General features: G+C 43.5%; 1 protein-coding gene across 1 annotated transcript in view; it reads right to left on the bottom strand.

Annotated features, from left to right (window-relative positions):
* Window positions 1-26,502, bottom strand: part of cicb (capicua transcriptional repressor b) — a 38,955-nt gene extending 12,453 nt beyond the window's left edge. Inside the window, exons 1-9 of the mRNA XM_056380159.1 lie at window positions 26,261-26,502; window positions 16,068-20,079; window positions 3,080-3,229; window positions 2,752-2,926; window positions 2,037-2,148; window positions 1,752-1,934; window positions 1,478-1,610; window positions 1,189-1,361; window positions 246-384 (exon numbers count right to left, since the gene is read on the bottom strand). Coding sequence (XP_056236134.1) covers window positions 246-384; window positions 1,189-1,361; window positions 1,478-1,610; window positions 1,752-1,934; window positions 2,037-2,148; window positions 2,752-2,926; window positions 3,080-3,229; window positions 16,068-19,947 — 4,945 coding nt within the window. The 5' untranslated portion in view covers window positions 19,948-20,079; window positions 26,261-26,502. The remainder of the gene's footprint in view (window positions 1-245; window positions 385-1,188; window positions 1,362-1,477; window positions 1,611-1,751; window positions 1,935-2,036; window positions 2,149-2,751; window positions 2,927-3,079; window positions 3,230-16,067; window positions 20,080-26,260) is intronic.
* Window positions 26,503-27,351: the final 849 nt, after the last annotated feature.

Here is a 27,351-nt window from a genome sequence, read left to right on the forward strand (position 1 = left end):
AATAAAACCACATGATGAACAAAAAAAATCTCGTGATGGTTTCACCAAGTCTATTGTGACAAAATGACACATGCGCATCATTGCCGACATCAAATATCACAGACTATCTTATTGTACCACTGAATGGGATTTCCAAGTGTAGTTACTGGAAACGTATTAATTGGGTCAGTGACACAGGAAAGTATACCAACACATATCTCTAATTAGTAATTTGCTTCACGAGTAGAGTAAGCCTGATTTCTCACCAATGACATCATCATCTCCCTCCTCTTCACAGATGACCATGCGCTCCTCATCACTGGTCATGTCCTCACTGACCCCCCGCTGGGACTGCGACAGGGGTGGGGCATGGCTTGAAAACTGGCTGCCACCATCGCCACACATCTGAAATGAGTAAAGAAATATAGAGAGAAGATGCTTTTTAAACAGGTTAAAATGGCTGGGGTTCACCATTTGTGTGGGTTCTCTTACTTACAGTACATCCAGAAAGTATTCACACCCCTTCACTTCCCTCACATTTTGTTATGTTACAGCCTTATTCCAATTTGGATTAAATTCCTTTTTTTTCCTCATCAATCTACACACAATACCCCATAATGACAAAGCGAAAAAGGCAACGCTCCACATCTAACCTGACAGAGCTTGAGAGGATCTGCAGAGAAGAATGGGAGAAATACCCCAAATACAGGTGTGCCAAGCGCGTAGCTTCATACCCAAGAACACTTGAGGCTGTAATCGCTGCCAAGGGGTGCCTCAACAAAGTACTGAGTAAATGGTGTGAATACTTATGTACATGCGATATTTCAGTTTTTTATTTTTAATAAATTTGCAAAAATTAAAAAAAAAAAAAAACCTTTTTCGCTTTGTCATTATGGGGTATTGTGTGTAGATTGATGAGAAAAAAAAAGGAATTTAATCCATTTTGGAATAAGGCTGTAACATAAAATGTTGGCAGAGTGAAGGGGTGTGAATACTTTCCGGATGCACTGTATATATACCAAATTTGTCTGTATTTTGTATATTTTTATCTATATGAGAAGTGCTATCACAGAAAAATGCTGAATTTTACTGACACAATCGGCACTCTGTTAAAGAAATATTCAAATTTCTTTTCCAATGTTTACAATAAGCCAGGTTGCATGTTACAAAATAATCTTTCCAGGTCCACAAGCTGTTCTAATGTCTTACCTGTGCCAGTTCTGCCAGGGCCTGTGTATTACCCCTATCACTCCGCTCCAGGCTGTGCATGGCACTTTGAGAGAAGGCTCGGGGACGGGTAAGCTGGCCCACATGACCCTCTCCTGTACTCCTCTCAGACACCAGACCTGGACCAACCCCCTTCAGCTCCACAGAGTGGGGCTCTATCAGGGGGCATAAAAAGGACTGTTAAAGGACTGGAGAGGATAAAAATACGATAAATGACATGTTTCTGGTATGTGTCTGTTATTGTACATCATGAGAGTTGAGTGAAACCAACCTGTGGACTCAGACATGCTCCTCTCTCTGATGTCTTTGCCCCCTGGGACCCCACGACCTTCAGAGCTGGACTTCTTCCTGTCTTTGTTGCACCACTTCCAGTCTGGGTGTGCCTTAAAGTGGGCCTCTTTTACCTGGGAAAAGGAGAGGGGACAAGACGGAGGGAGTAAGTGATAAGGAGACAAAAATATAGTACATGCACTATAGGTTGACATAGAAGCTTTCATATGCTAGTCCTTTTGTGGGGCTCTTTGTCTGCAAATGCATCTGTGTACCTGGAAGGCCAAATCGTGGTACTTTTGTTTCTCCTTGGGTCCCAGTGCATACCACCACTCCCCAAGAATCTTGCTGACAGTCCTGTTGTCCTGGTTTGGATGCCTCTGGTGCACCAATGCTCTGTGGCGCTTACTGAAAATCATAAAGGCATTCATCGGTCGCCGGATGTGGTCCTTCTCCCTCTGAGCAAGTGAGAAAGAAAAACAAACAGATATTACATTACATGTTTTACTAAAAGGAACAGTAATACTTTTGATGTTCTGTATTAGCAGTGACACGGCTACCTTTCCAGGGCTGCTCTTGTCTCCATCTTTGGGCAGCGCACTGAGGGACTGAGTGCGTCGCTTTACTGGTGATGTAGAGAGGGGCTGCTCTGGTACAACTCCAGGGAGGAAGCTGAAAGGAGACAAAAAACAGCCCTCTGTTTTATAATCTTCAGAAGACATCTTCCCAGAGAACAATACGAACATGCAGCCTTATACAATAGCACTACTTTCTCTTTCCCTCTTAAATATTTAAATATTGAGTAATCTTCTACTTCATATCAAGTATTATGTACCATAGAACTGCAATTCTCTTAGATGTAGACACAGAGCACAAGTAGTTCATCTCTCATGAGATACATTAGCAGATTCAGCAGATAGCTCATCCATTTCAATGGCTGACAGCCTGGCCACTGCCTTTCATATAGTGATAGAGCTCAGAGATGGAATGCTTTTGTTCCCATCTGCTTTGTTCTGGCACTGAGCTCTTCTGCCCAAATTAGCGCGAGGATACAGAAAATATCACACTCCCTTACTGTATGTGTGGGTACACAGTACCACAGAAAATTACTGTGAAGGCTGACTTGGACAAATACAGACAAATACATAACTGCTCTTGTATATTGACACTGTTGACACGAGGGTAAATATGCAGCATGTGTCTTTGTGTGTTCATGTAACCTCACAGCTTTTCACTTAAAATCACTATAAAACAGAAAAAAAAAACTGCACTAACGGGTCATCCACATCACTCTCTGTCTCGCTGTCAGGCCTTTCTCTCTCTGCATCTCCTTTCTCCTTCTCTGGAGGCGGCTCATCAGAGGAGGGGGGAGGCCGGGACGGTGGACCTCTTTCTACAGTGGGAGGTGCCTCTGCAGGCTCCTGTGACAGCGCTGCCACCCCCTGACACTCTGAGGAAAAACAACAAAGAGATGCATACTTGCTCATGGAAAAGTAAATAATATGTGGTATTCAAAACAGTATGGAAACCCAAGGAAAATTACATAAAAGTGGTGGTAACACATGTTCTACAGTCATTAAGACAGCAATAAGGTATTCAGTACCTGTCTTCAGACTGGCTGCTTGGGGGTGGTTGACGGGGTGCTGGCCCTCTCCTGGCTGAGAAGCAGCATCTGATTGGGTTGGTGCCAGGAAAGGGACCAATGAATGCCAGGGGAAGACTGGAACTGACCGGGGCTCTACATTGGTCCACACTGCAGAGGAAAACAGTATTACTTATTAACAGCCAACACCATCTGATATCCATAACTTCATAATATGCTCCCCTGCTCAGATATCACATTCAAGAGAACCAGGCCTATTTCCTTATTTGGGGAATCAGGGCCCGCAGTGCAACACTACCAACAGAAATACATTCCTACTCTAATTACCAGCTCTAATCATTTACTTAAAATTTGTTTGCAATGTGATCATGCATAATCATTATTACTATTGGCACAACAAATAAATATACTAAAATCACCGCCCAATGCTTAGGTTATGGCAATATGCAGAGTACTACTGGCCCATTTTTGTCATCTAACCAGGGGCTGGTTAACATCTGTGACACTAGGTGAATACAATAATTACTTGGAAGAATAGACTAATATCAGTACTTTGAGAACTACCAAGGATATCAGTACTGCCACAGTAGCACACCTCCAGCCACTTAACTGGTTAAATCACTCCAACAACAGCAGATGTACCAAAGGACTCTCTGTTCTCAATAACAGACTGGATAGAGAACAGAAGCTGGTACACTCTGAATGTTCATAATCGAATAAGGGACTGTCTAAGTCATTTTATCTTTCTTTCCATTATTGAAAAAAAAAAAGAAAAACCTCTTAATAAGAATGCATCTCTCAAAAACTTTAAAGTAATAATATCTGCCCCTTTTAAGCCTTCAAAAACATATTCAGTCAGAGTGTTAATTCAATTAAGGGTTGCATTATTCTACAAATAAACAATAATGAAATACAGTGGGGTCCAAAAGTCTGACACCACTTGGCTTTTGGACCCCACTGTGTGTATACAGATTCAGCAAAAAAGACTAGTATTTTCATACAGACAGTAAGGAAAGTGATATGGACTAACCAAACATGCTTAATCCTTGGCGGAGATACTGGGGATTCTCTGATGAGAACATGGCTGAATAAAATCCTTGATGTTTCTCCAAAAAAAAATAATAATGATATGTCCTTTTAAAATCTCGTTTCTACAACACACACAAATCCAGGTAAGGAAACATTTCTAATCCAAAATCTTGAGCTGAAATTGTCTGGAAGCTCACAGATGTCGACAAGTGCTCAATGGTGTCTGTCCGTTTCATCCCTACAGGTTGCAGTCATCATTCACAATTATTACTGCATCACCCCCCTGCATCATGAGGCTTTGAAGATGTGGCATAGAGAGGTATCCTTTTTTTATTCCAAAGCGAGCAAAAATGAAATATGTCTGTCAAGTAGAGTCCATCTCTCCGTCCAGAATGCCGCAATCTAATAACTTACACAGAGCAATCAAACATCGGTGGACAAAATGTACTATAAACGATTACAATAACATACAAAACTTAAGTTACATTTGTAAGAATGAAACAGTGTATAGACGACCCACTGAAAAGATGATTATGATGGAAGAAAAGGTTCCTCCTCCCTTTGGTCTAATTACCCCCGATGCCCTCTCTCCCTGTTTGTTTACATTACTACAGCAGCTCGGCCATGAAGGGGTTAACAAGGCCTTGAGCCCATCCACGGCCTGGATTACTACATGCGCCCGGAAACTACGCAGTCTTTCAGGGCCATGTTAAACCTTGGTCTGCGGTTATAGCAGAGCTGCAGACAGGTGGGCTCGGCAGGTATTAAGAAGCACATAAAGCCTCCGAGTTAAACAGCTAAAGGGCTGCTGTAAGAGGGCACCGTATCGATCAGACTAAACTGCACTGCAACAAGCAAATAGGGACGATCAGGGATAAGGTGATTCGTCTAACTTGGAAGAGGAGCGTGAGAATCTGCTTTTTGTCCAAGTATGCACTGTTTACTTAAACGCCGACTACTTTAATACGCTCTGATTTATATAATAAACCACATAGACTGTGATTTAGCTGTCTCTTGCAACAGCCGGAGCCTCAAGTGCACCGCTCCAAATTGGACCAACCTCTCGGGAACGCCCCTGGTCGTGCACCAGCAGCACAGACAGAGGCAAAAGAAACGCAATTGTTCTCATGTCTCAACTACAAAGGCGTATTCACATATACATGGCTGCCAAAATAATCCGGCGAGGACTGTTTGACAAGTGCATTACACCAAATACTAACTTGTTTTTCCCATTACTTGACCCGAGAATTGCACCATGCACCTGTCTTAACCTGGAAATTTAGTTAACACCTGCCAAGATACAAAATCACCATTTAAAAATAGCAATCAACTTGGATTTAACCTTGTTTACTACGCATAAGCAGATGTCGTTGACTGTAAATCTGGTGCATTCATCCATCACCCAGTGCTTACAAGCCCGCTATCCATCAGCTTGATTATCAAGAGAGCAAACAAACAATATCGTCCCCTCTGCTGCTAGCTAATGCCTAGCTCATCTCTGTACAGTTTACCATCTCATTTCCTACCTGGCCAATCTGGCCACAAACCTCACGTTAGCTAGCAACTGATGAGAATACAACACAGCGATAAAAGCGAGCACGGTGAGCACTCCTGACTCCACTCAGCGAGGAGGAAAAGGGAGATGAATCGCTGTTATATTTCTCTTTCTCCTCCTCCTCGGACAAGCTCTCAAGGCAGCAAACGAGTGGCTGGTTGAAGATGCCCGAATACAGCACCCGAAGCCGACCAGGGGTGGAGGGGGGCTTTAAGAAGAACCGATACAGTAGGTTTGGTTAAAGCCGTTGGTGAGGTCCGTCCGTCTACAGCAGGTTAGCTAGCCACTTCGTGCGGGCGACATCGGCGCACACACCGTCCAGCCCGCGTAGGATACCTGGAGTTATGAGCGTTGTTTTGGTCTAGAAAAGTCCTCGTATCGCATCTCCACAGCTTCCAGCCCGAGTTTACTCCCTTATTTTAGTCTCGTTCTCTCTCTCTCACAAGCCTTGGCCCTTTCTTTCTCTTTCCCTCCCTCTTCCTCTTGTTGTAAACTAGGCTGCTGCCCCCCCCATCCCCCGTAGTCGTCGCCCTCCCCTTCTCGTCCTGTCAACCTCGCCCAGCCTTGTCCCGCCTTCCTCGGCAAATTCCGCTCGGCTATTGGGCAAAGCAGCCACTCGTCATCTGCCCGCCGCGAACCCTGATTGGTCAGCGTGTGCACTGGAATGCCAGTCATATGCAAATTTCACCCGGCCTCACGGACAGCTTCTCTTCTCACCACAAAAACTGAACTTAACCTAAATACACAATAAGAATAAATAAATAACGCAATATAACTTTATTACATTCACAGGAAAACACTTGCTGGCGTTGGAGTAATGCCTCAAAAGTGTGTATTTTTTATGTTTCTTTCAATAAGCCCACCCCAGTTTTATGTCATTGGTGCAGGATTCGTAGTAAACCTTGAATGATGTGTGAATGAACGAATCAAAAGCCGACACTCAGATATAGGCCAACCAATGGCTTAACAGAAGTTCGATGCGATCCCTCCTTCTTACAAATGCTTTAATACCCATAAAGACCATCTAATGCAGGGAGGCGCTAGTGAGTTTGCTTGCCACGCTGCCTGTGGTCTCTCTATGCCATCTGCACAAGGGAAGGATGTTGATGAGGGCTCTGAGGTCAAGATGCATGCATATCCATACCCACTAAACCTATAACAGTATGCAGGGTCATTCTGCCTGTTATTTGAGTCTTTTTACAAAGTTGGTCCATGCAAACATATATGCTGGCTGTATTATAAATCAGCAATATTAACTTCTGAGAGGGATTGTAAACCCCTTTCTTGGGTCATAATTTGCTTTTAGTAACGCAGCTAACAGTAGGGAGGCAAGTGATGTAATTTTCCACCATAAAAAGCCCTTTCAAATCCCCAAACATTTTTCCATCTCTCCATCATGCAAATGTGCCTCCTCCAGACAGAATTTTAAATGTTCTGATGCAACACTGGCATGGAGAGGAGAGAGAGAGAAAGAGACAGAGAGGAGGAAAAGAATTGAAAACAGGAGAGTAGGGGTGGTTAGAAAGAGAGGGAAAATGGGTGGAACAGGCTAAGAGTGGAGAGGACCAGAGGGTAAAAATAGACTGAGAGTCATTTTCAGCAGGAGAGGCAGGGAAGCAGGGAGGGAGGGAGGGATGTAGGAGGGTGGGTGGGTGGAGAGAAAACAACTTGTGAAAACAGAACTTCTCTTAAAAGGAGGAAGGGTGTGGGGGGCCAAAGACGGGGGAGACAAAGGGAAAACATTTAAAGATACCTATGTTGTGTAAGTACAACACAGCTACACAAAGGAGGACTTGCACATATGATAAGGTTTCTCCTCATACGACATGAGTCAAGAAGTCTTTCTTAGCTTAGTTCATGTATCCATAAGACAAATACAACACTGGGAGAGACTTAATTACCACTATAAGCCAGTCGGCTCATCAGGAGCTTGGGAACTGACCAATGAGGTTGTGAGAGCTACTGGCAGCCGCTGTCCTCAGTAGTAAAAAAGTTAACCCATTCAGTCCCTGGGTTACAAATCTCTCAAATCTAGATTTAGATCAGTGCCACTATACAAAAACGTGAGTGGGATAAAAAGCAATATTCTGATGATATCCTTCAAACAAAAAGAAGCATCTTTGCAATGTGCCTATGCTCCACCTCAATACGTCACTCAGCTCTCATGTGCCTCTCTCTTCTGTCTGCTGGCACCAGCAAAGCATCTTGCGTCATGTAAAAATATGGGGGGGGACTGTCTGTCCCTCTTTTAAGCCTATAGGGTTTTTTTTTTTTTTTAGAAAGGTTTAAACTAAAAGGCATTAGAAGAAGAGACAAGGAGAGAGAATAAGAGATTAAGGCTTATCAACTACACTGAGCTCTCAACAAGTCAATCCAGCAAACACAGTGTGTTAAGGGGAGGGAGTTGGACAGCTTGGCTGAAAGGAAAAGAGGGTGAAATAGGGCAGGGGTGGAGATGTGGGATTACTGTGGCTGCTCAGTGGTTACAACCCTGGGTAAACATTACAAGCCCTTAGTAATGAACTACATCTGACCAATTATTCACAGCAGAGTAATGAGCTTTCCCTTTAGCCTGGTTTGAATATGCCAAAATAGTCGATTGATTCACAACAAAATATTACAAACCCATTTGTGTAATGGTATTTTTGTCACTTCAGAAACAGTTTTAAATGTCACACAACATCTATTTGAATATAAAAGGATGTACAGCTAAGACAAGGACATTTGTCAACTGCATGCATGTAAAGTTTCACAGAGGAGGTGAGTTAGACACAATATGATCGTGGGAAACCACAGAATTTTAGCGCTTACTCATAAACAATAGAGATAAGTGGTGAAAGAGAGAAGAGAGGTGTTAAAAAAACAGTAAAAGAGAAATTCCCCCTCAGCTAAGCTTAACTATCTCTCCCTGCTGCCGTGCTGCCAGTGCAGTATCTGTGTAGGTGTTCAGCAGCTTTCATTGGCTGTCTCCTCTTACAGACATCATGCTTTTAATGTGCGTATGTATGCATGTCTCTACCCCCCAATTAAATCTGTCAAATGCCACGTGACCTCACTCAAGAAACTTTTCCACCTCCTCTTTACCTACACTGGCAATATGCAGGCGGAGCACCGCCTTCGCTCACTCTCCCATCCCATCTCTCTCATCCCTTAATTCATCTTCTACCCCTGTGCTCTGTGTCTCTCCCTCCCACAACCCACCATTTGCTCCGACCAATTATAACTCGATCCACCAATCCTTTGCAGTTACCATGGCAACAGCTATGTTGGGCACAGGTCCCCATGTCGCCTGTGGTCACCAGTCTGCCACTGACCATCATCATCTATTGCATCAACATAAGCTTAACCAATAATTTTTACACCATTTATTCATGGCTTGTTGACACACAGAGGGAGCTATTTGTGTGACCCAAAAAGGAGATTTTTAAGACACTAGATCAGCCTGTGGCTTTGTTATAGATTCACTTAAAGTCTAATTAAACCAGTAGTCCTTATTTTGTTCAATGTTGCAAAGGACAACTCCACCATTGAGTACTGAGAGGAATGACACCACAATTATTGGGAATTGTATAGATAAGTCATTGCCTAAACGTAAAACACACTTCACACTGTGTGGCTTCATATGTAGATTCATTAACTATCTCTTCATAACAGTGAATAATTACCATCGAGTAGAATACATCAAACACAAACTTGAGACTAATGTTTGGAGACCCAGATCCTTCTAGCCACTGTGAAGGAACTTGTAATGTATGTATTTGGCCATCCGGGGGCACTATTAGTCTGCAGATAAATGGCAAACAGACAGGCAGCTCCAGTAAACCAGTGCAGCCACTGCTGATCTACAGCTGAAAGGAAAGTAGAGGAGAGTGGGATGAAGGAGAGAAAAGAAATTCCTAAGCAAAATACAAACTCATTCCAAACTTTGGGAGGTAAGGAGCACATGAACACTGTGATCGCAAGAGAACAATGAAAGTGAGTTTGACAGAGACTCCAAAGAAGGTGAATCTCATTCTAACTTTACATGCATGCAGTCAAAATCTTGGAGCCACCTCAGACTAAGGAGTCCCACTGCACCAGTGCATTTTGAGAATCTCCCCAAAGAATGCTTTGCCCAATAGGAAATTGGATTATCGTTGCATATGACTTTTGTGGTAAGTCTTGAGGGCTTCACATGTGCTTTGGTGCCAGTCTAGATGGCTGTGTGATCCAGATGTGGTTGTTGCCATGGCCAGGGAGGATATGCAGGGCTTTAAGCGTTACGTAAAGCAGGGGCGGGAGGGAGTGGGGATGTTATTCCCGGGTATCCGTATCCGGGTAGACCAGGATGAAGAGAGGAGGGGAAGCAAAGCCACTGCAATGCGATGGAGCAAAGGGTTAAAACAAATGTGTCATAATGTGTTAGACAGAAAAATCAAAAATGAGACGAAGGAAGATGGGAAAGCAGAGAAAAAGACGTATTCAACTGCAGAATAACGGTTGCGGAAAAGTGTATTCACGTGCACTTAAGAGAGTGTGACATGTTTACTCAGTGTTGCACAAACTGTGTGTGCACGTTTGTGTGGGCGAGCGACACAGAGAGAGAGAGAGAAAAAAGAATTAAGCAAACTTAATAACATACATAACATGCAATTCCACTTTCAGTCGTTTATAACTGTGAAAGACTGACATACGTGATATATTTTAACATATATCTTTGAATGTTGATTCAAGGTGAAAAAGAACATATTATTTTAAGATGCTAAAAAAGAAAAAAAAAAGAAATGCTCTGTTCAAGAAACAGTCATGCTAATAATAATTTGCTCACAGACATAATCATGCAGCACAGTATGTGAAACATTGAGCAGTTTCACTATGTGTTCACACAGAGGAAGCTTGTGTTTCTGGTAAGACCAGGACTTGGACACAAAAAATAAATACACAACTCTCATTTATGAACTTTGCAACAACAAAGTCATCTAGGTCCTCTCTATAAAAAGGACTCGATACACACTCTCCTCCATGACTTCAGAGCTAGAGTGATGAAAGTTGCAGCTCAAGAATGCTACAATCTCACTATCAGTAAATGTAAAAAAGGAAAGCATGTTCGAAATAAATGCTTATAATAGCAGTTGTATTTTTAAAGTGACAGAAAAAAACAGTACAAGTGTGGAAGTGGCTGCAAATATGAGCATGTAATTGATATGTGACCTGGAACACTTTAGTTGCAGTTTAAATAATTTAGAGGAAACCCTCCGATTATCCAGGATCGTTTCTGTTCTCAGGGAATGTTGACGAAAACACCCAGGACGGAATAAGAAGGAGCTGCCAATGGTGTGTTGGTGTGTAAACACATGTGAGCATCCCGAAGTTCCTCCTCTCCCAGTGGAAAGTCACACAAGAACATGTGCCCCACACACACACACACACACACACACACACACACACACACACGCACGCACGCACAAACACACACACACACACACACACACACACACACACACACACACACACACACACAACACACACACACACACACACACACACACACACACACACACACACACACACACACACACACACACACACACACACACACACACAGCTATTTGTATTTGTGAATGTTCTGTGTTATATACAGGCTACATCAGTGTGATGTTTGCTTTGTTGCCATGGCAACAGACGTTTGGCGCTTACACATCATATCCGGTACTCAATGATTGACGCTTGGTTACTCTGTCTCATACACACACTGCATGCAACACACACGTGACACCATAAAAATGGTCTCATCCTTCACCTTGTCGCGAACAGTTTTCTACCTTCAACAGTTTTATTTTACAGGAAGTTACAGGGAAGATTAAAAAAATATTTAATTTACTTATTCATTAGCATGTTTTAGGTGGGAAAACACATGCACACAGAGAAAATATGCTGCTTTGTCTGTAAAGTGTGTGACTGTCAGTTTAGGGGCTTAACTAAGCCAGGGGTCTGTCGCCTTATATTTCTGAGTGAATTAATAAAAACACAGCATATATGTGGCATGACACTGTATGTTACACAGAAAAGAGAGGAAGAACTAACTAACTACTTATTTCCGAATTGTATGAAATTTAATTTAACCAGTTCCTCTCTTCTTACATATCATAGCCTTTTGTCTTATAAATATTAAATCTAGACTTTACTGTAGGATCTATAAGGTGTTAGAACTATATTAGTTTCCTGAAATATCTAACTAAATTGTTCCAACCAGACCACAGGAACATACCAAACGTTTAGTTTTCCACATTTCATTTATTCATCTAATTGTTGGGTTGTAGTTTTTTAAAATAATAATTTAATTTAAAAGCCTGACGTAACCTATAGTTTTTCCTGCCCTTGAATAGGTGCAATGTGTCATCACTGATGAGCTGGTAACCAACGTAGGAGAATTTCAATAGTCTGGGATTCAGGGAAGATTTTTGTTTCCACCCTCATATGAACAAGAATCTGACTGACATCAAATGTGTGTTATTTTTGGCATAAACATGATAAAATTTATACTGATACTGACTGTGTACTTGAAATAATATTAATTACCATTAATGACTACAAAGATGCACATATTTATCATGAAATTGTACTTCAAGATCAAGGAGTGTCAACTTTATTTCTGCAGAAGGCTTAGAGTTCTACTTTACTTTCATTTTTTTTAAACAATTCCAGTGACCCCAGAGAATAAGAATTAGCAAAGATTTTTTAAAGTATACTTTTATAGTAATATGTTCTGACATAATCTTTATTTAAGGTAATTTGAAAAACACTAAATTACCTTTAAAACTCAAATTAAAATGAGCAGATTACCGTTTTTTCATTTTTCAAAAGCTGATAAGAAAACACTAACACCTACACAAACTTGCAAATCACAAACATACCAAACGTGTGATTGCACACACACACACACACACACACACACACACACACACACACACACACACACACACACACACACACACACACACACACACACACACACACACAGTGTTTCCTACTTTCCTCATATTTCACACTCTCCTACGACCGTATGCAAAAGCTCACACACCCTTTCTAACTCTACAGAAAACACCCACATGTGCCCCTGACTCAAAGGTCTTCAAAATAAATGCACACACACACACGGGCAAGCGTGCATGCTCTCACACAAAGAGATGCTATTCATTCATTCAGCGTCCTTTCAGCTGCAAAAAAAAAGGGGGACTGAGGAGGGACCGTACACTCAAAATGACAGCGCTCCCTTTCCTGTCCACTTCTCTGTCACACTCATGAAAGTCTGCACAGAGATAAGTACAAACACACTGAGAGCTGCTGAAGTGAATTACACTAACTGATACTATATGTTCATATATCACAGAACTGAAAAGTGGACTCTTATTTTCAGCTGATGATGAATAATGCTCTCTCTGTCACACACGCACGCGCGCACACACACACACACACACACACACACACACACACACACACACAAACACACTATAGTACAGCGTTTTCCCACACAGGACCTTGAGAAACGAATACTTCACACACCCACACAATACACTGAAACTTACAACAACAACACACATTTCTTACACACACATGCACACACGAACGAACACACACACACACACATGCACACACACACACACACACACACACACACAGACAGACTTAAAATCAACCCACCTCAGTAACAATGCAAAGAATGCAGCCCACAATGTGTTTCACTATATCTTTACATGAGTCACTAATAAACAAAAAAACAAACAACACATCAACATACACACAGCAAGAGTCAGCGGAAATTGTTTGTAGTGAGTAAGAAGATAACAGTTGCTAGGGTCAGGAAGTCACACAGACACACATACATTTAATATAAGAATGTTGGTCAGAGTTTTTCAATAAACAAATGAATCAAAGATTTACATAAAACTTGCTGTTGAATTCTCTTCTTTCCCACCTTCTGTGTTTTTTTATCCACACGGCCATCCTCTCTATGTCATTCCTCATTCCTCATTCTCTTTCTCATCTAATCCCCATTTCTCTCTCCCTCTCTCTCTCTAGCACACAAAATCAAAAACAAGTTGGTGGAAACAGTCCATAACTGGCCTACATATTGTAAATCTAGCCCACACGTTCCATACACACTTTTGCTTTCATCTTTGAATGTTAATTTCTTGTGTAGAACTGATTCAAAGCAGTTAGTCTCTGACAACACTTATTCCTATTCATGCCTCCATTTATTTTCTTTTTCTTAAGAATTCTTATATTTTATTATCGAACTTCCCCGTTCCTTTCTATTATGAATCCATGTGTATTGTGCATGTAGTGTAGGTATGATTGCTTCCACTCAGCCACAAAGTTTCTGTCTATAATGACTTCGTATATAAGAGGGACTCTCCAATATCGACAAAGCTAATCCTGTATAACGTACAGTCTAATCCCTATAGAATACACAAAAACACCAAAGCATGCATGCCCGTGCATACATTTTCTCTTTTGCACTTTCACTCTCTCTCTTACACACTCTCTGACACAAACACACACATGAATGCACTGAAATAATTTTGCATCCAGTTAACGTCTCCCTTTTCCCTTTGCATTTAAAATCCAAACCAACAACAAATTAATTATTACTTTGATAATTTTGCCTTTCTAATAATAGAGTTTGGCTTTAAATAATGTAAGACACATGACATAAAACAGTCATGTTCTGAAAATCATTAGATAAACCCAGCCCCCTTTGCTCTGAGTTATCGGGATGGACGGCAGGGATTATTCCAACTTTACTGTGTGCTGACTAGTGAATTTAGTGATTGTTTTGTCATCAGCAGTGATTCTAACAAGACTAGTCCTGACCTGGTCAATCACACAAGCCTGTTCCAGGGCTTACGTGGGTCACGTGACCAGCTTTAGCATTTAGTTTACAAGCAGACATGAGGATGGTGGACAGACGATTAGAGGAAGCCATATGGGACAACAGCATGTTGGCTAACAGGCGTTTCTTTCACTGGGCATCAACACACACAGGTTGTGGCATGTTCATGTGAATCTAACCCTCTATTACTCTGTGGGTGTTATTTGTTCTCGCACAAGTTATTACAGAAAATAAAAAAAAACATTATACAGCAGTTTAATACTTTTTTGTTAAAAGCAACCATGATTGATGAATAAATGATTGTTTACCTTAATTAGATTTATTGGATGAATGAAATACAACACAGTAGGCTATATTAATGATTGTCTGGTATTTTTTGATAAGATAAATATATATATAGAGAGAAATAAATCACCAAGCCAGGTCTTTCTATTTACTATTTCATTTAACAGGAAAATGTGATTTTAATATTAAAGCTTCAATATAACTCCCTCTCTTTCTCGATCTGTGTGTGTGTGTGTGTGTGTGTGTGTACAAAATAAAAAGAGAAAAACTTGTAAAGCTCCATTTCTAGACTTCTCATTATTCTAATAATTATGTCACTTGCAGTAGCTTCAACTAAATTCAGTGGAATGAACACAATTATTCCTCTGTCTCTCCTATGATACTTTTCTCAAGCCGTAGCTGCACAATCCCTGCATTTCTCTGTGGATTCTCAGTGTCTGAGAAAAAGAATTATTACCATCGTACTGCAAAATTCTGGTCAGCCCACTAGTTCACGGCCAGTAAAGAGAGTTCCCTCTCTCCATTCTGAGTTGACACTGTGTGTCTCACTACAAGCCACATAGCTACCAAAGAAGATATCCTTTAAAAAGTTATGAGACAATTCTGATGACAATGAAATTTACTGAGTATACTCTATGGATAACTATTTAAATAGTTATCCATAGAGTATATTGTACTATTTAAATAGTTATCCAGAGTGCTCCTAACCCTTCATGCTGCGCTATTGGAGATGTTGCAAAAAAATTCTTCCTTTGAGGTCAAGTGGGGATTCAAGAAAAATTACAAGGAAAAATTTCCCTCATTTTTCATTTGTATATACAGAGCTGGACTTTGATATATCATAGAGGAATAAAGTTTGACTAGAGTGATATTTAAAAAACAACATATTAACAGTGTAATCAAAGCTATAAAGAGTGAAACTACTTTCTGAAAATTTAGTGTAATTATTCTTCATTTTTAAATAGCTGCACTATATAATACATTTTTCAACACATTGTCTCTGAATAATAATCTATTATGATGTATGGTTTGTTCTTATCAACAAGATACATTTCCTTTTAGGATTTTTGCTTGTTTCATTCTTTCATCGCTGCTTGGAGAATTTTGTATAGCTACACACAATATACCATTTAATTGCTTATTCCACAAAGGTCCTGTTATATGTTATTCATGAAATAACTGAGTTTTTCCTCATCCCTTCAAAGTCAGTGACCTCACATACAAAATATCCATGAAGCAATTCTCACCTGTGCCAGGACGTCCCATGATGATGTCCTTTCGTGGGACGGGGTGAAGACTTTCGGCTGGCAGGATCAAGGGCAGCAGTGCAGTAGGAGAAGGGTGACAAGGAACTGGCTGCTGGACCTCACCCCCGAACCCCGTCCCCCTGTTTTCCTCTCGTTCCCCAGAGGTGTCCGTGCTACTTGGAGCGTGAGCTGTGACTGCTGTGCTGACAGTAACTGACAGGGCCTGCAGGGGGGTTCCAGGGGTGTCAGTAGTGGGCAGGGAAGAAGGTGTCGGGGACACAAGCACCAGGGTCTGGGCTGGGCTTCGCAAAAGGACGGTGCCGTTGGGTACTGTGGCTGTAGCAGCGTTAATGGGGACGGGAACCTGGAGGCCAGAAATTGGCTGAGGGGTGAGGGGTGTTAAGCCGATGTCTTTAGATGAAGTGTTATCTATCCCTCCCTCGTTTCCACCTCCTCCTCCGCCTCTTCCCAAGGGACATTCTGTAAATTTTGCCAGTGGGACTTCGGGATTCCTCACAATGACAGGGGAGTCCCGCAAAGCCTGTTGGGATACAGGGACCACACGACGAGGCCCTCCATCTGGAGTGAGAGGTGAAGGAGGAGTTGGAGACACCAGTAGAGGAGGAGGGGAGACAGCAGTGGAGGACGGGGGCCTACTAGAGGAGGGGGTGGTCACCCCTCTGGGTCGGGAGAAGGTGGATGTGTGTGTATGGGAATGTGAAGCTGGTGTTTGGGGGGACAGCACCCTGAAAGAGTTGAGGTCCCCCTGGTCCAGCTCTGTCTTGGGTGTGTAATCGTGGTGGTGTGAAGGAAGGGGTGGTGGAGGAGGTGCATCTGGCTTTCGTTTGCTGGGGCTCATGGGGACTGTAAACGTCAGGTTGCTGTGGAAGGAGGGCTGGATGCCTGAAGTGTGTCTCTCCCTTTCTGCTCCTCCAGCTGAGGTTGTTGCTTTACTGCCCCCTCCCCCTCCTCCCCCCGTACCACTGGGCTGCCTGTGCCTCCGGTGTTGCAGAACCGGGGAGGCGGTAATCGGGGAGAAGTTGGCCGGCCTGAAGCCAAACAGTGGGGAGGGTGAGGGAGAGGGGGCAGGGGAGAAGGGCGACTGGTTGGAGATGGGAGAAAATGAGGGGGTGCCAGAGCGAGAGCTCCCTAATGATACAAGCATGGTGGCGGCCTCACACTCATCGAAGTCAAAGCGTGAAGACAGATCATGGGGGAGGAGGGAGGGTAGGACCAGACGGGGCCTTGAGTCTCCTCTGCTACTGGTCTCACTGCTCTCCCTTGATGTGTCGTCCCACTCAAACTCACTACTGGCTCTGCCTCGCAAGTCAGAGGGGGTGACTGTCCCTGAGCTGCTGCCACCTCCTCCCCTCTCTCCCCCTGCTGCCTCCATCTCTTTGGTCCTCATGGATAAGTGTCTAGAGCAGTATCCTCGACGCTGAGACTCCTTCATACAGCCCTCCCTGGAACACAGCCTTCTCCACTGCTTACCATTGAACTTCTTACGGATACCATTAGGGGTGCACACCACATCACCCTTCTTGTATTTTTGTTGAGCCAATGAGAGGGGAGTCCTGGAGCGAGAGGAGGTAGAGGAGGACCCCCCACCAGAAGTAGGAGTAGGGGTTTGGGTGGGAGTGGTCTTGGATGGAGGTAGGTTTGGAGTGGTGTTGTTCATTTCAGACCCCAGTAAGGCAGGGGAAGGGGGTGGCTGAGGACTAGCTAGGGTGGAGAGGTGTGGAGGCCCCAGACCCCGTACTACAGAGAGATGGGGGGAGGATGGAGGGTAACCACTGGACTTGGAGATGATGTTTCTCTGCTGAGACATCCCAGCAACTGGCTTGGAAGCAACGGTAAGGCCCATGCTTAAACGAGACACCTCAACGTCTTCTTCAGGAGTGTTTGGCTGTGTCTGTCTTTCTCTATCAGAGTAGTTATTTCCACAGCCATGAACTGTGCTGGCTACTGCACTAGAAGTCACAGTGGAGGAGTGGGGGGGTGGATGTACGTTTCCATAGGGATGCCCTCCTGTAACCCCTTCATGTGCAAAACCATGGACCAACCTTGCTCCCCCTCCGAGCACCCCCATTCCAATGCTCAACTGGCACACTTCCCTCTCTACCTCCATCTCCTCCCTCCGCTCCCTCTCTTCCCTTTCCCTCTCCCGTTCTCTCTCCTTTGCCCTCCCACCATCCAAATGTGGGACCTCCCATGGAGGGGTGAGCAGTCTCAGGCTCTGTCTGGACACCCACACAGCTTTACCATTCCTTTTCTCTTTCTCCTCTGCCACCCCTCCATCACCCAGAGTCTCTCTGTCCTCACTTAAGAGCACCTGGTAAGGAAATGAAACACCGGGGTGGGGGTCCACCTGAGTGACAATCCCCTCTCTGTAGAGGAGAGGACCCCCCTCCTCTCCACCAAAGGGCACACACACTCGGGTCCCAACAGCCACAGGTGCCATGCCAGGAGGGGGGGCATCCAAAATGAACTCCACAGTGCTATCGGCCCCTGATGACGATGTCATCACAGTTCTACCACGGAAAGGGTATTTAACAAGGGTCTCTTCTCCTTGGAGCTGGACATCAACAGTACCTCCACTCACCCTACGCACTACCCCTGGTCTGAACACAGGTGACAGGGAGGGGTATGAGTCTTTATCCTTAACCCCTCTGTCCCCTGCAGCCCCAAACCCACTCTCCATTGTCCTCTTTATCTGGCGAGCCAGGACTCTCTGGTTCTTCATGCCTTTGGCCAGAGCTTCAGCTAGCCCCTCTGAAAGACTGGCCTCTTCAGGATGCGAGTTATGGAGGGGAGCTGGGATGTGGGAATTTTTTTGATGAAGACCTGGCCCTGTTGCTTCCATCACATCCAGGTCAGCTGAGTGCTCACTGGCTGTATCAGTGGAAGAGGAGCGCACCGAGTTAGGGGCCCCCTCTGACTCATTTTCACCAGCTTGGGACTCTTTTTCCTGGGAGTTTGCTATCCTGAGGGCCCTATCTTCCACGGAGACAAAATGGTTTGCTTGTCTAGCTTTACTATCCACAGTTAGCACTGATGGCTGATTACCTGAGCAATTATTACTTCTACTATTACTTATATTAATAAAAGTACTATGGCTCCCAGCACTACTGTTACTACTTGTAGTCATATTGTAAATACCACTTGTAGTGTTATTGTTAGTATTACTATTGATGCTAATATTAATGCTTTTATTGATGCTATTACTAATACTGTTACTACTCTTGAAATTATTATTGGGTGTATTCACATTATCACTAATTTTGCTGTTAATATTGCAGTAACTGTTGTGTATGAGTGCAGGGCTGGAGGTAGGAATGGTAGTCATGGCACTTGCATTGTTAGCAAAGTGCTCATATGTATATTTCTTCTTGGGGACACGAGCCTTAAATGTGGCTGTTTTCCTACTAGAAACAGAGCCTAAACTGGTGCTGTGATTTGTGGCCAGAGGAGGTGTAGCTGTGGAGAGTGGCGCTGGGGCAGAGGTAGGAAATGCTACAGTATCAGTGGACATAGCAGTGCTTCCATTCATGCCCACTATCTTCTCCTTTTCTGTCTTTTCTTCTGCCTTCTTTCCATCTTTTTCAACGGACTCCACAGGTTTCCTCGGCTCAGTAGACTCCGCCCTCGTGGGGCTATTGCTGTTTGTGATTGGTTCTTCATTTGAGTTGGTGGCTGTGGGCAGACTCTGTTTGCGTGTCGAGGGAGTGTTAGGTGTGTGCTGTGTGGTTTTGACGTGCGTCTCCCTCTTGACTCTTTTGGGGTCTTTCTCTTGGAGGGGCTGAGAGCCTCCTCTCCTTCTCCCCCCTCTGCCTCTAGTTAACGGTGGAGAACGCCCTCTGTGTTTCTTTATTGGCCTCATCTCTTCTTCACTGTTCACAAAGTGCTACAGATTGTGTGGTGCTCCTCTTTTTTCACTTCTAAGGCACTCCTTTTATTTTTCTCTGCTTTTTCTTCTCCCCCTTCTCTGTCCTTCTGTCCTCTGTATTGCAGTCTGGAAAGGAAGAGGTAGATGCAGAAGACAGGTGGTCATTTATTATCTTCATAATCAAAAATCGCTGAGAATAAAAATGACGTCATACCTGGAAGCGTGCTACTCTGCACTGGCTATCACACTGACTCAATATGTAACGTATGCTCTCATTCACCCTCAATGTCTGCCTGCTTCACAACACTGTGCATGCAAGCATGCCTGTGTGTACTTGTCAGTAAGTGCAAGTTTGTGTACTCAAAACATAAAATCTTAATTCCAACATTAATTATCCACCATTTTAAAACCTTACAACAACATTTTAAAACAACTGCATGATGAAAATAAAGGACAAGTGTTTCTCTTATAAAAATCAGCATTCTTGTTAAGATCTTATCACCGTTAATTTAATACTACATAATTAATGATGGGTGAATAAACAGCTGTTTATGTTTTGATTATCATGAAATGTTGGTTTACCTCCCAGGTAAACCTGGTTAAGAATGTCTGAGGTTTAATGTGGTGAGTGTGTCATTCATATAGTAGGTTTACTCAAAAACAAAGGGTCAGCAAAAGAAAAAAATAATTGTATAAAAAGACAAAAGAAAGAAAGAAAGAAAAAGAAACATAAAAATCCAAGGTCACTTGCTTCAATTTGTCTCTTACGTTCTGCCTTTAATGAGGCCTACATCTCTTTAAATGCATGCAGAGACAAAAATGCTTTTCCTCTCTATCTCTCTATGTAACACACACACACACACACACACACACACACACACACACACACACACTTGAGTCTCAGACTACAGGTCGCCTGATCTCTCCACTGTACTCCCTCCAGCTACTTCCACATGCGACAGCGTAGCTTTCTCCTGCTACGCATTATAGACTTGATACTCCATGTTCAACTTGGGATCGCAACAACAACACAGCATTTATTTAGTCTTCTATCAGGAGGTAAAGGGCTGGCAGTGGCCCGGATGAGGTCAGCCTACGACACATAAGAGAGAGAGAAACAGAAAGAAAGGGAGTGAGAGAGGTAGGAGTATGCGGCTGTTTGGCTGTTTGTTCAAATAGGCTGTTCTTGTGTAGTCACTGGGAATTTCCACAGTCATTCTAGCACTCGCTGGCCCTCTCTCACTCTTTCTCGATGTCTCAGTCTTTCCCAGTCGCCTATTGTCATTGTCTCACTGACACACACACACACACACACACACACACACACACACTTCTGCAAAAAAGACAATATAATTGGAATAATCTGCCATGGTAAGATACGCCCAAAATGAGAGAAATTAAAAGGCTGGCACAGGATCAGGCACACTCACTGATGCAAGATTACAGGCTAAATACAGTCTCTCTCTCTCTCTCTCTCTCTCTCTCTCTCTATCACACACACACACACACACACACACACACACACACACACACACACTCATACGCACACTTGTGCATATGTGCTTCCCTCGATTAAGCTCAGCAACTCACCAACGTGTGCAAATGCCTGCATTCCCACAAACAGAAAAGAAGACAACACGGACAAATTCATACAGCACACATACTCACACTCCCTGTCCTAGACACTGGAAAAGTTCGTCACACACACATAAGGTGACCTTACTATTAACTGTTTGTTTGCCGTAACAAACAATCCACAACATATACCAGTATGACACCACTTCCACTTCCTGCAGTACAGAAAAGCACCCCTTCCTGGTCCAAAATGACTAATAAACAACCCGAGTCATTCACACACTCTCATCACTATCTCGCCATTTTAACCTCTATACCTCTCACAATATTTACTGTATAAACAGAACAAACTGGCTTTTGTTGTCATTACTGAATCATCATTTTATTACTCCTTATTTTCAGTGATTTATTATCATTGTTAGTGATTGGTAATGTACAACATTTACCTACGACCAATATAAACTAGCTGACTATTTCCACTGTAAAGTCTTCCCACACAGTGCTGTGATACTGATGTTTTGTATTTCATTGCAGTTGCACCATGTGTGTAGTTTCACATCTGGAGTTTACTCGTTGTACTGTGATGCTTCCTGCAGATACAGACATTTGAAAAACTATGTCCTATTGATATGTGCTTATTTATTACAAGGTGTCTGCAACTGAAGATCATTTACTTCATCTTAAATGTATGAAAATTAAACAGATACAAATGTTTCAGGCATTTCTGATCTTTTCAATAGAAGTTTAATGAATTGAATTATATAATCAATCCAAAAATATTTGGGATACTTTTGATATTAGTGCTAATAAGAAAATATATTGTGGAACAAATAACGGATCATACTGTCCATTGCCAACAAAAAGAAAATAAAATAAAGAGAAGAACATAAAGTGAAACACCATACAGTACATTACTCACCCTCTAATTACAGCAGATCTTTGTAAATTACATGTGTAAATCGGCATTTCCAGACAAAGCGGAAAAAGACAGAAAGCTCTTACTGCAGGAATGTACATCCTACCAGTAGCAGGCCAAGTACCCTTTCATTAGAGACAGAGGCCTCGACTGGGAGTGTTGGTCCTGTAGAGTTACACCAGTGCACTGGAAGAGACAGGAAGGAGTCAGGACCACTTGGCCGACTGACTGGTTAACTGAATGACTTGCGAGGATCTGATCTTAGCATAGAAAAATGCGTTTGGTCATGCTCATGGTCTCCCAAAATGCTCTAGGCTTTGGCTGATAAGCCATCGGCAGGCATGTGTGAGTATTCACGTTCTGTAACTTTGAAGGCACTGGACAGCACAACAGACAGCATGCACAGCATGTAGATAACAGAGGACTTTCAGAATTAGACATTGACCTATCTTTACTTTCAGGACTGAGTATTTGGTGCAAGTTTATAGCCCGCCTGAAACAATTCATCAATCAAAGAAAGCCTCAACCATGTGAGTCCATCCTTAGAAACACATGTTATGTGGACAAGCAATAATCTTATCCACTGAATTTTATTTGAAATTCCAGACAAAATACCAAGGTTGCCAAAGACACCAAATATGTTATACTAAATTACAGGGAAAAGTATATAAATTTATGCAGGAAGCATCTATAATTGCAGTGCTGCCATATAATAAATGGAACAGGATCTTAACATTTCACATAGTCCTAATATGAGCCCATAATTTCTCCATAAAAAAAATCTGAAGAATTACACAGTGTGTGTTCAACAAATATCCCTTAAATCGAATATAACTACAGACCTTCAACTCTTAGTGTTAGCTACAATCCAAGATGCCAAGAGCAAGTCTAAATCAAGTTGTTCATCAGAAATTAGGGGCCAAAAAAATAGGGAACTGCTGAAAATCCTGATTGTCCTCTGGGGTGAATCCAGGCGAAGCAGAGAGGAACTCAGTCATAATTTTGGCAATTCAAGACGTCTACACCTTCAAGTATTAGAGTAGGTTAAGATCGAGATATTTGCTGGTCTGGTCTAAAGCTACTGTAAATCCTGAAGAGACAGATAATTGACGGCTATCGTCTCCATTGCATTGGACTGAACTCCTCCTTAAAAAGATGCTGCTTCACTCATTAAACGAACAGGAGCGCACAATGTAACCCCCCTCCACAGCATAGCAACATCAAACTTTACACACACACTAAATGCTCTCCCTGGAATTTACAGTGTAGTGATGCATACACTGTTAAAATCTCCCTTGAACCTATACATTGTCTCACACTCACACATTTATTGCGCCGTATAAACACTCGTCCACACACACATGCACAGGAGCTCACACTCCGGCCAGTATAACTTTTGTATTTCTATAAAAAGAAACATAAAAATGACTTTGATCATTTTTAAATTTTCAGATTAAAAATATGCATTTTAATGCAATCAGCACCTTGCCGGTGATTTCTTAGCAGTTTGGACACGGGTGCATGTATGTGCCAAACACACACACAAACACAGAATGGTCATTCATAAGGAGATCCAAACTTAATGTCAACAGTACAAGAGGAAGACGTTGTGCAGTATTTATTACAGGACTGTACAACCCTACTAAACCTCCACCTTGATGCCAGTTTATTCCGTCAGTCGTAGAGAATGTAGCCTATGCCCCACTGCAACATGGCACAGAACGTGTGTGTGTGTGTGTGTGTGTGTGTGTGTGTGTGTGAGGGATACGTGGGGGTATTTGAGCTGCTTATAGAACACAAGGTATGACTGTATACGGCTGTCTTCAGGTTGTACCTTGTTCAACGCTGCATTTGCACTATATGTCAGTTTGAGTGTATACGTAGTTACCAGGCACACTGCAGCTCATCCCTCTCCTAAAAGCATTTTATGGGTGTCTGTATGGGCGCAGGGCTGCAGTGACGAGGACAGAGATGGAGAGAGAAGAACGTGCAATGGTACAACAGAGGAAGGCAGTGGTGCGGCGGGGTTTTGTGAAGCCTGCCGTGGCCCTGGTACACTCCAGCATGGCAGGGTGCTTTGCCCTTAACTGGGTCACTGGGGAACACACTCACACATGAAACAGCAAAAAATAAAAAATAAAAATAAAAAAATGAACAGAACATGCTCTCTGTTACACACACACACTTTGGTTCGTGCTCTCATGAGTGAGTGGGATGTGATCGTACAGGCAACATAACACAAGTAAAAGAAAACATTTCGTTATGGTATTTTAGGTGTAGCAAGAGGGCAAGCTGAAGTGTGTATGTATGAGCAATGAAGTGTGTGTGTGTGTGTGTGCGCGCGCTTGTTGTGAAGAGGCATCCATTGTGACGTAGTATGAATACTGGCAGCTGTTTAGTGGATGGCATATCTTTCTGTAGATATTATATCAATAAAAGAGAAACATTGAGGCCTGGAATTTGTGCATTCTGGCCCATATTGATCAGGAGGCTGCAGCATAGATCAGGGGTGACTGCTCCTGTTTGGGACCAAATGGCAGAACTGCCAATGCCACATCAATGGCCAACTGCTCTACAAGCTATGCAAAGATGCCTACACCATCAAGGATTTGTCTTCTGCGTAAACAAGTGCAATAATGAAGATATGAGGAATGCATGCCACGGTGTAAATCTGCAGGACAGATGAGGACACTCTCCAAATGTCAAAAACAGGCATTAAATTCCTATCACTTAAAATGTACCCAATATGACAGAACTGTTTAAAACTGCCCAGTCAGAGATGTCAAGGGTTGCACAGACACTGATTGCGGGCTTGCAGTGCAGAAAAGTGGAGTGTCGGCGAGGGGAAAGCCGAGAAAACACCGAATGCATCCCCGGCTTCTATGCGCTGATCTCTGCGAGTACTACGAGAGGCGCTACACAATGTCAAAGGAGTATTATGACTCGAGGCAGTCAGCCGGTCTGCGCTGCTGTACGGTGCTCGGTAACAAACACAAACAACCGGTTTCAAGTGACGCTTTATTATCCCAACTAGACGGGCCTGATTCTTCCTCATACAACGGTGTTTGGCATGCAAATATCCACTACAACGCCTAGAGTATACACGCAACCACTCCAGAGAAGCTTCCTTAATGGAGCCAGTGAAGTGACAGTCTGCTTATATGATTTTATAAACTTGGAAAAAGCAGGAATCTTTCCGTGTTGGTGTTTCGCTCTAGTAAGCAGCTCAGTAACGTTGGTAGTAGTGGTGGTTGTAGTAGTCGTAGTACGCAACGGTTGCAGACTACTAGTACCCACATAATGACACCGTCAGCCAGACCACAAGGAAACGGGATGTAACACGCTCTCATGTTGTTTTCCATTTTCTCCCCAGGATCCATTTTATAAACACAAAATAAGCTTGCGAGGCTATTGGTAAACATTTGGGCTGCAATGCTGCAAATAGATCGATTGTTTTTACTACGCTAGCGCTGCTCCGCGCAAAACTCGAAAACTAAGGTCAAGGAAAAAGTGCTCAACACTAACCACGATTTAGTGATATCCACCCGCGGGAAGCTAAAATGTTTCTCCGTCGTCCGTGGGACTGCGGTAAAACATTTGAGAAAGTTTTTAGGCTGTTACACCCTCACCCCTCCCCTCTCTCTCGGCTCTTCCTCGCCTCGCAAGCGGTGTCACTCCGTTTCTTCGGACGGTATCGGAACAAGCGACCGACGGTTGGCAGTTGATGCTCGTCTCGTGCTAACTCGCTGATCCTGCAAATGGAAAATTCATGTCAGTTGAGCTTCTCTGCCTTTTGCTAACTAAGTTTCAACTCACCCAAACAGAGCTTTTTCCTTCGCCAGAGGAAGATTTATGGTCTTATTCTGCTGATGAGGAGGCTCACACAACTCTCGGTAACATCCCTTGGCTGTCGGCTTTGACGACTGTGCGGTCCGGCCTCACACTTTACTTTTCCTCCGCAAAACATGTCTTTCCCCCACAGAAACTCAAACAAGGGTATAAAAAACTATCGGTCTTCTTTTCCCACTACAGTCACAAAATGGTGAATGAACCACTAACAGCTGGGCGAGCTGACCAATCAGAGTTTGCTGACAGGTACAGTAGCCAATCAACGTCGGCGCCACAGACCAGAGGGCGTGGCGGGCTGTCAAAGTGCAGTTGACAGACGGGGGGGTGCAGCCAATGGTGGTGGGGATGCTGAGCAAGACCGGTGTCCTGTCCCAAACTTTACAGTATCCAATGAGAGCTTTGGGAACCATAGGAACAGCATGAGGGAGGGTCGAGAGGAGGGAGCAAATAACTGAGAGCCAATAGAAAGGCACAAATGCCCCCTCCCCTTCTGAAAAGGAGTATGTTTACCATAATTGACAGCACAAGTGCCATCCCTGAGCAGACGGTGATAATGCATCAACGCTTATGCTTGTCCAGGAAGAAGTTGGTGCAGCAGGATTAAAGCACCACGATGCGGTGGGCAGTTTCTATTCTGTGGCCCCGCCATCCGAACTGTTGCAACCGCTGTTTTGTGTTATCATTTAGGCAAACAGAGTGAACGCACTGACACAGGACAGAAATGAGCTTAAGTGCACGTTTGAAAAGTTTGTCCCGGAGCTGAACGACTCCTGCGTGCTGCAGCCGACACAAACCGCCCTCCGTCTCTCTCCCTCTCCCTTTTCTCTCAGCAACAGACGCTCACTTTCACCGCTTTCAGCCAATGGTGGCGCAGCATCCCGCTTGCTCTGACGTCGGTAACGTCTCCACCCCGCCCACTCCACTGGAAGTGAACGGGACCGGTCTCCGCTGACGTCACTTCACCGGCAGGCGATTGGGCAGGTGTGCGACGTCTTGGGGCCAATGGGCGCGCGCGGCGGTGATGTCATCACGAGTGTTGCCACCAGCTGGACCGAGGG

The sequence above is a fragment of the Seriola aureovittata genome, chromosome 7 (assembly GCF_021018895.1).
Source record: "Seriola aureovittata isolate HTS-2021-v1 ecotype China chromosome 7, ASM2101889v1, whole genome shotgun sequence".
Lineage (NCBI taxonomy): Eukaryota > Metazoa > Chordata > Actinopteri > Carangiformes > Carangidae > Seriola > Seriola aureovittata.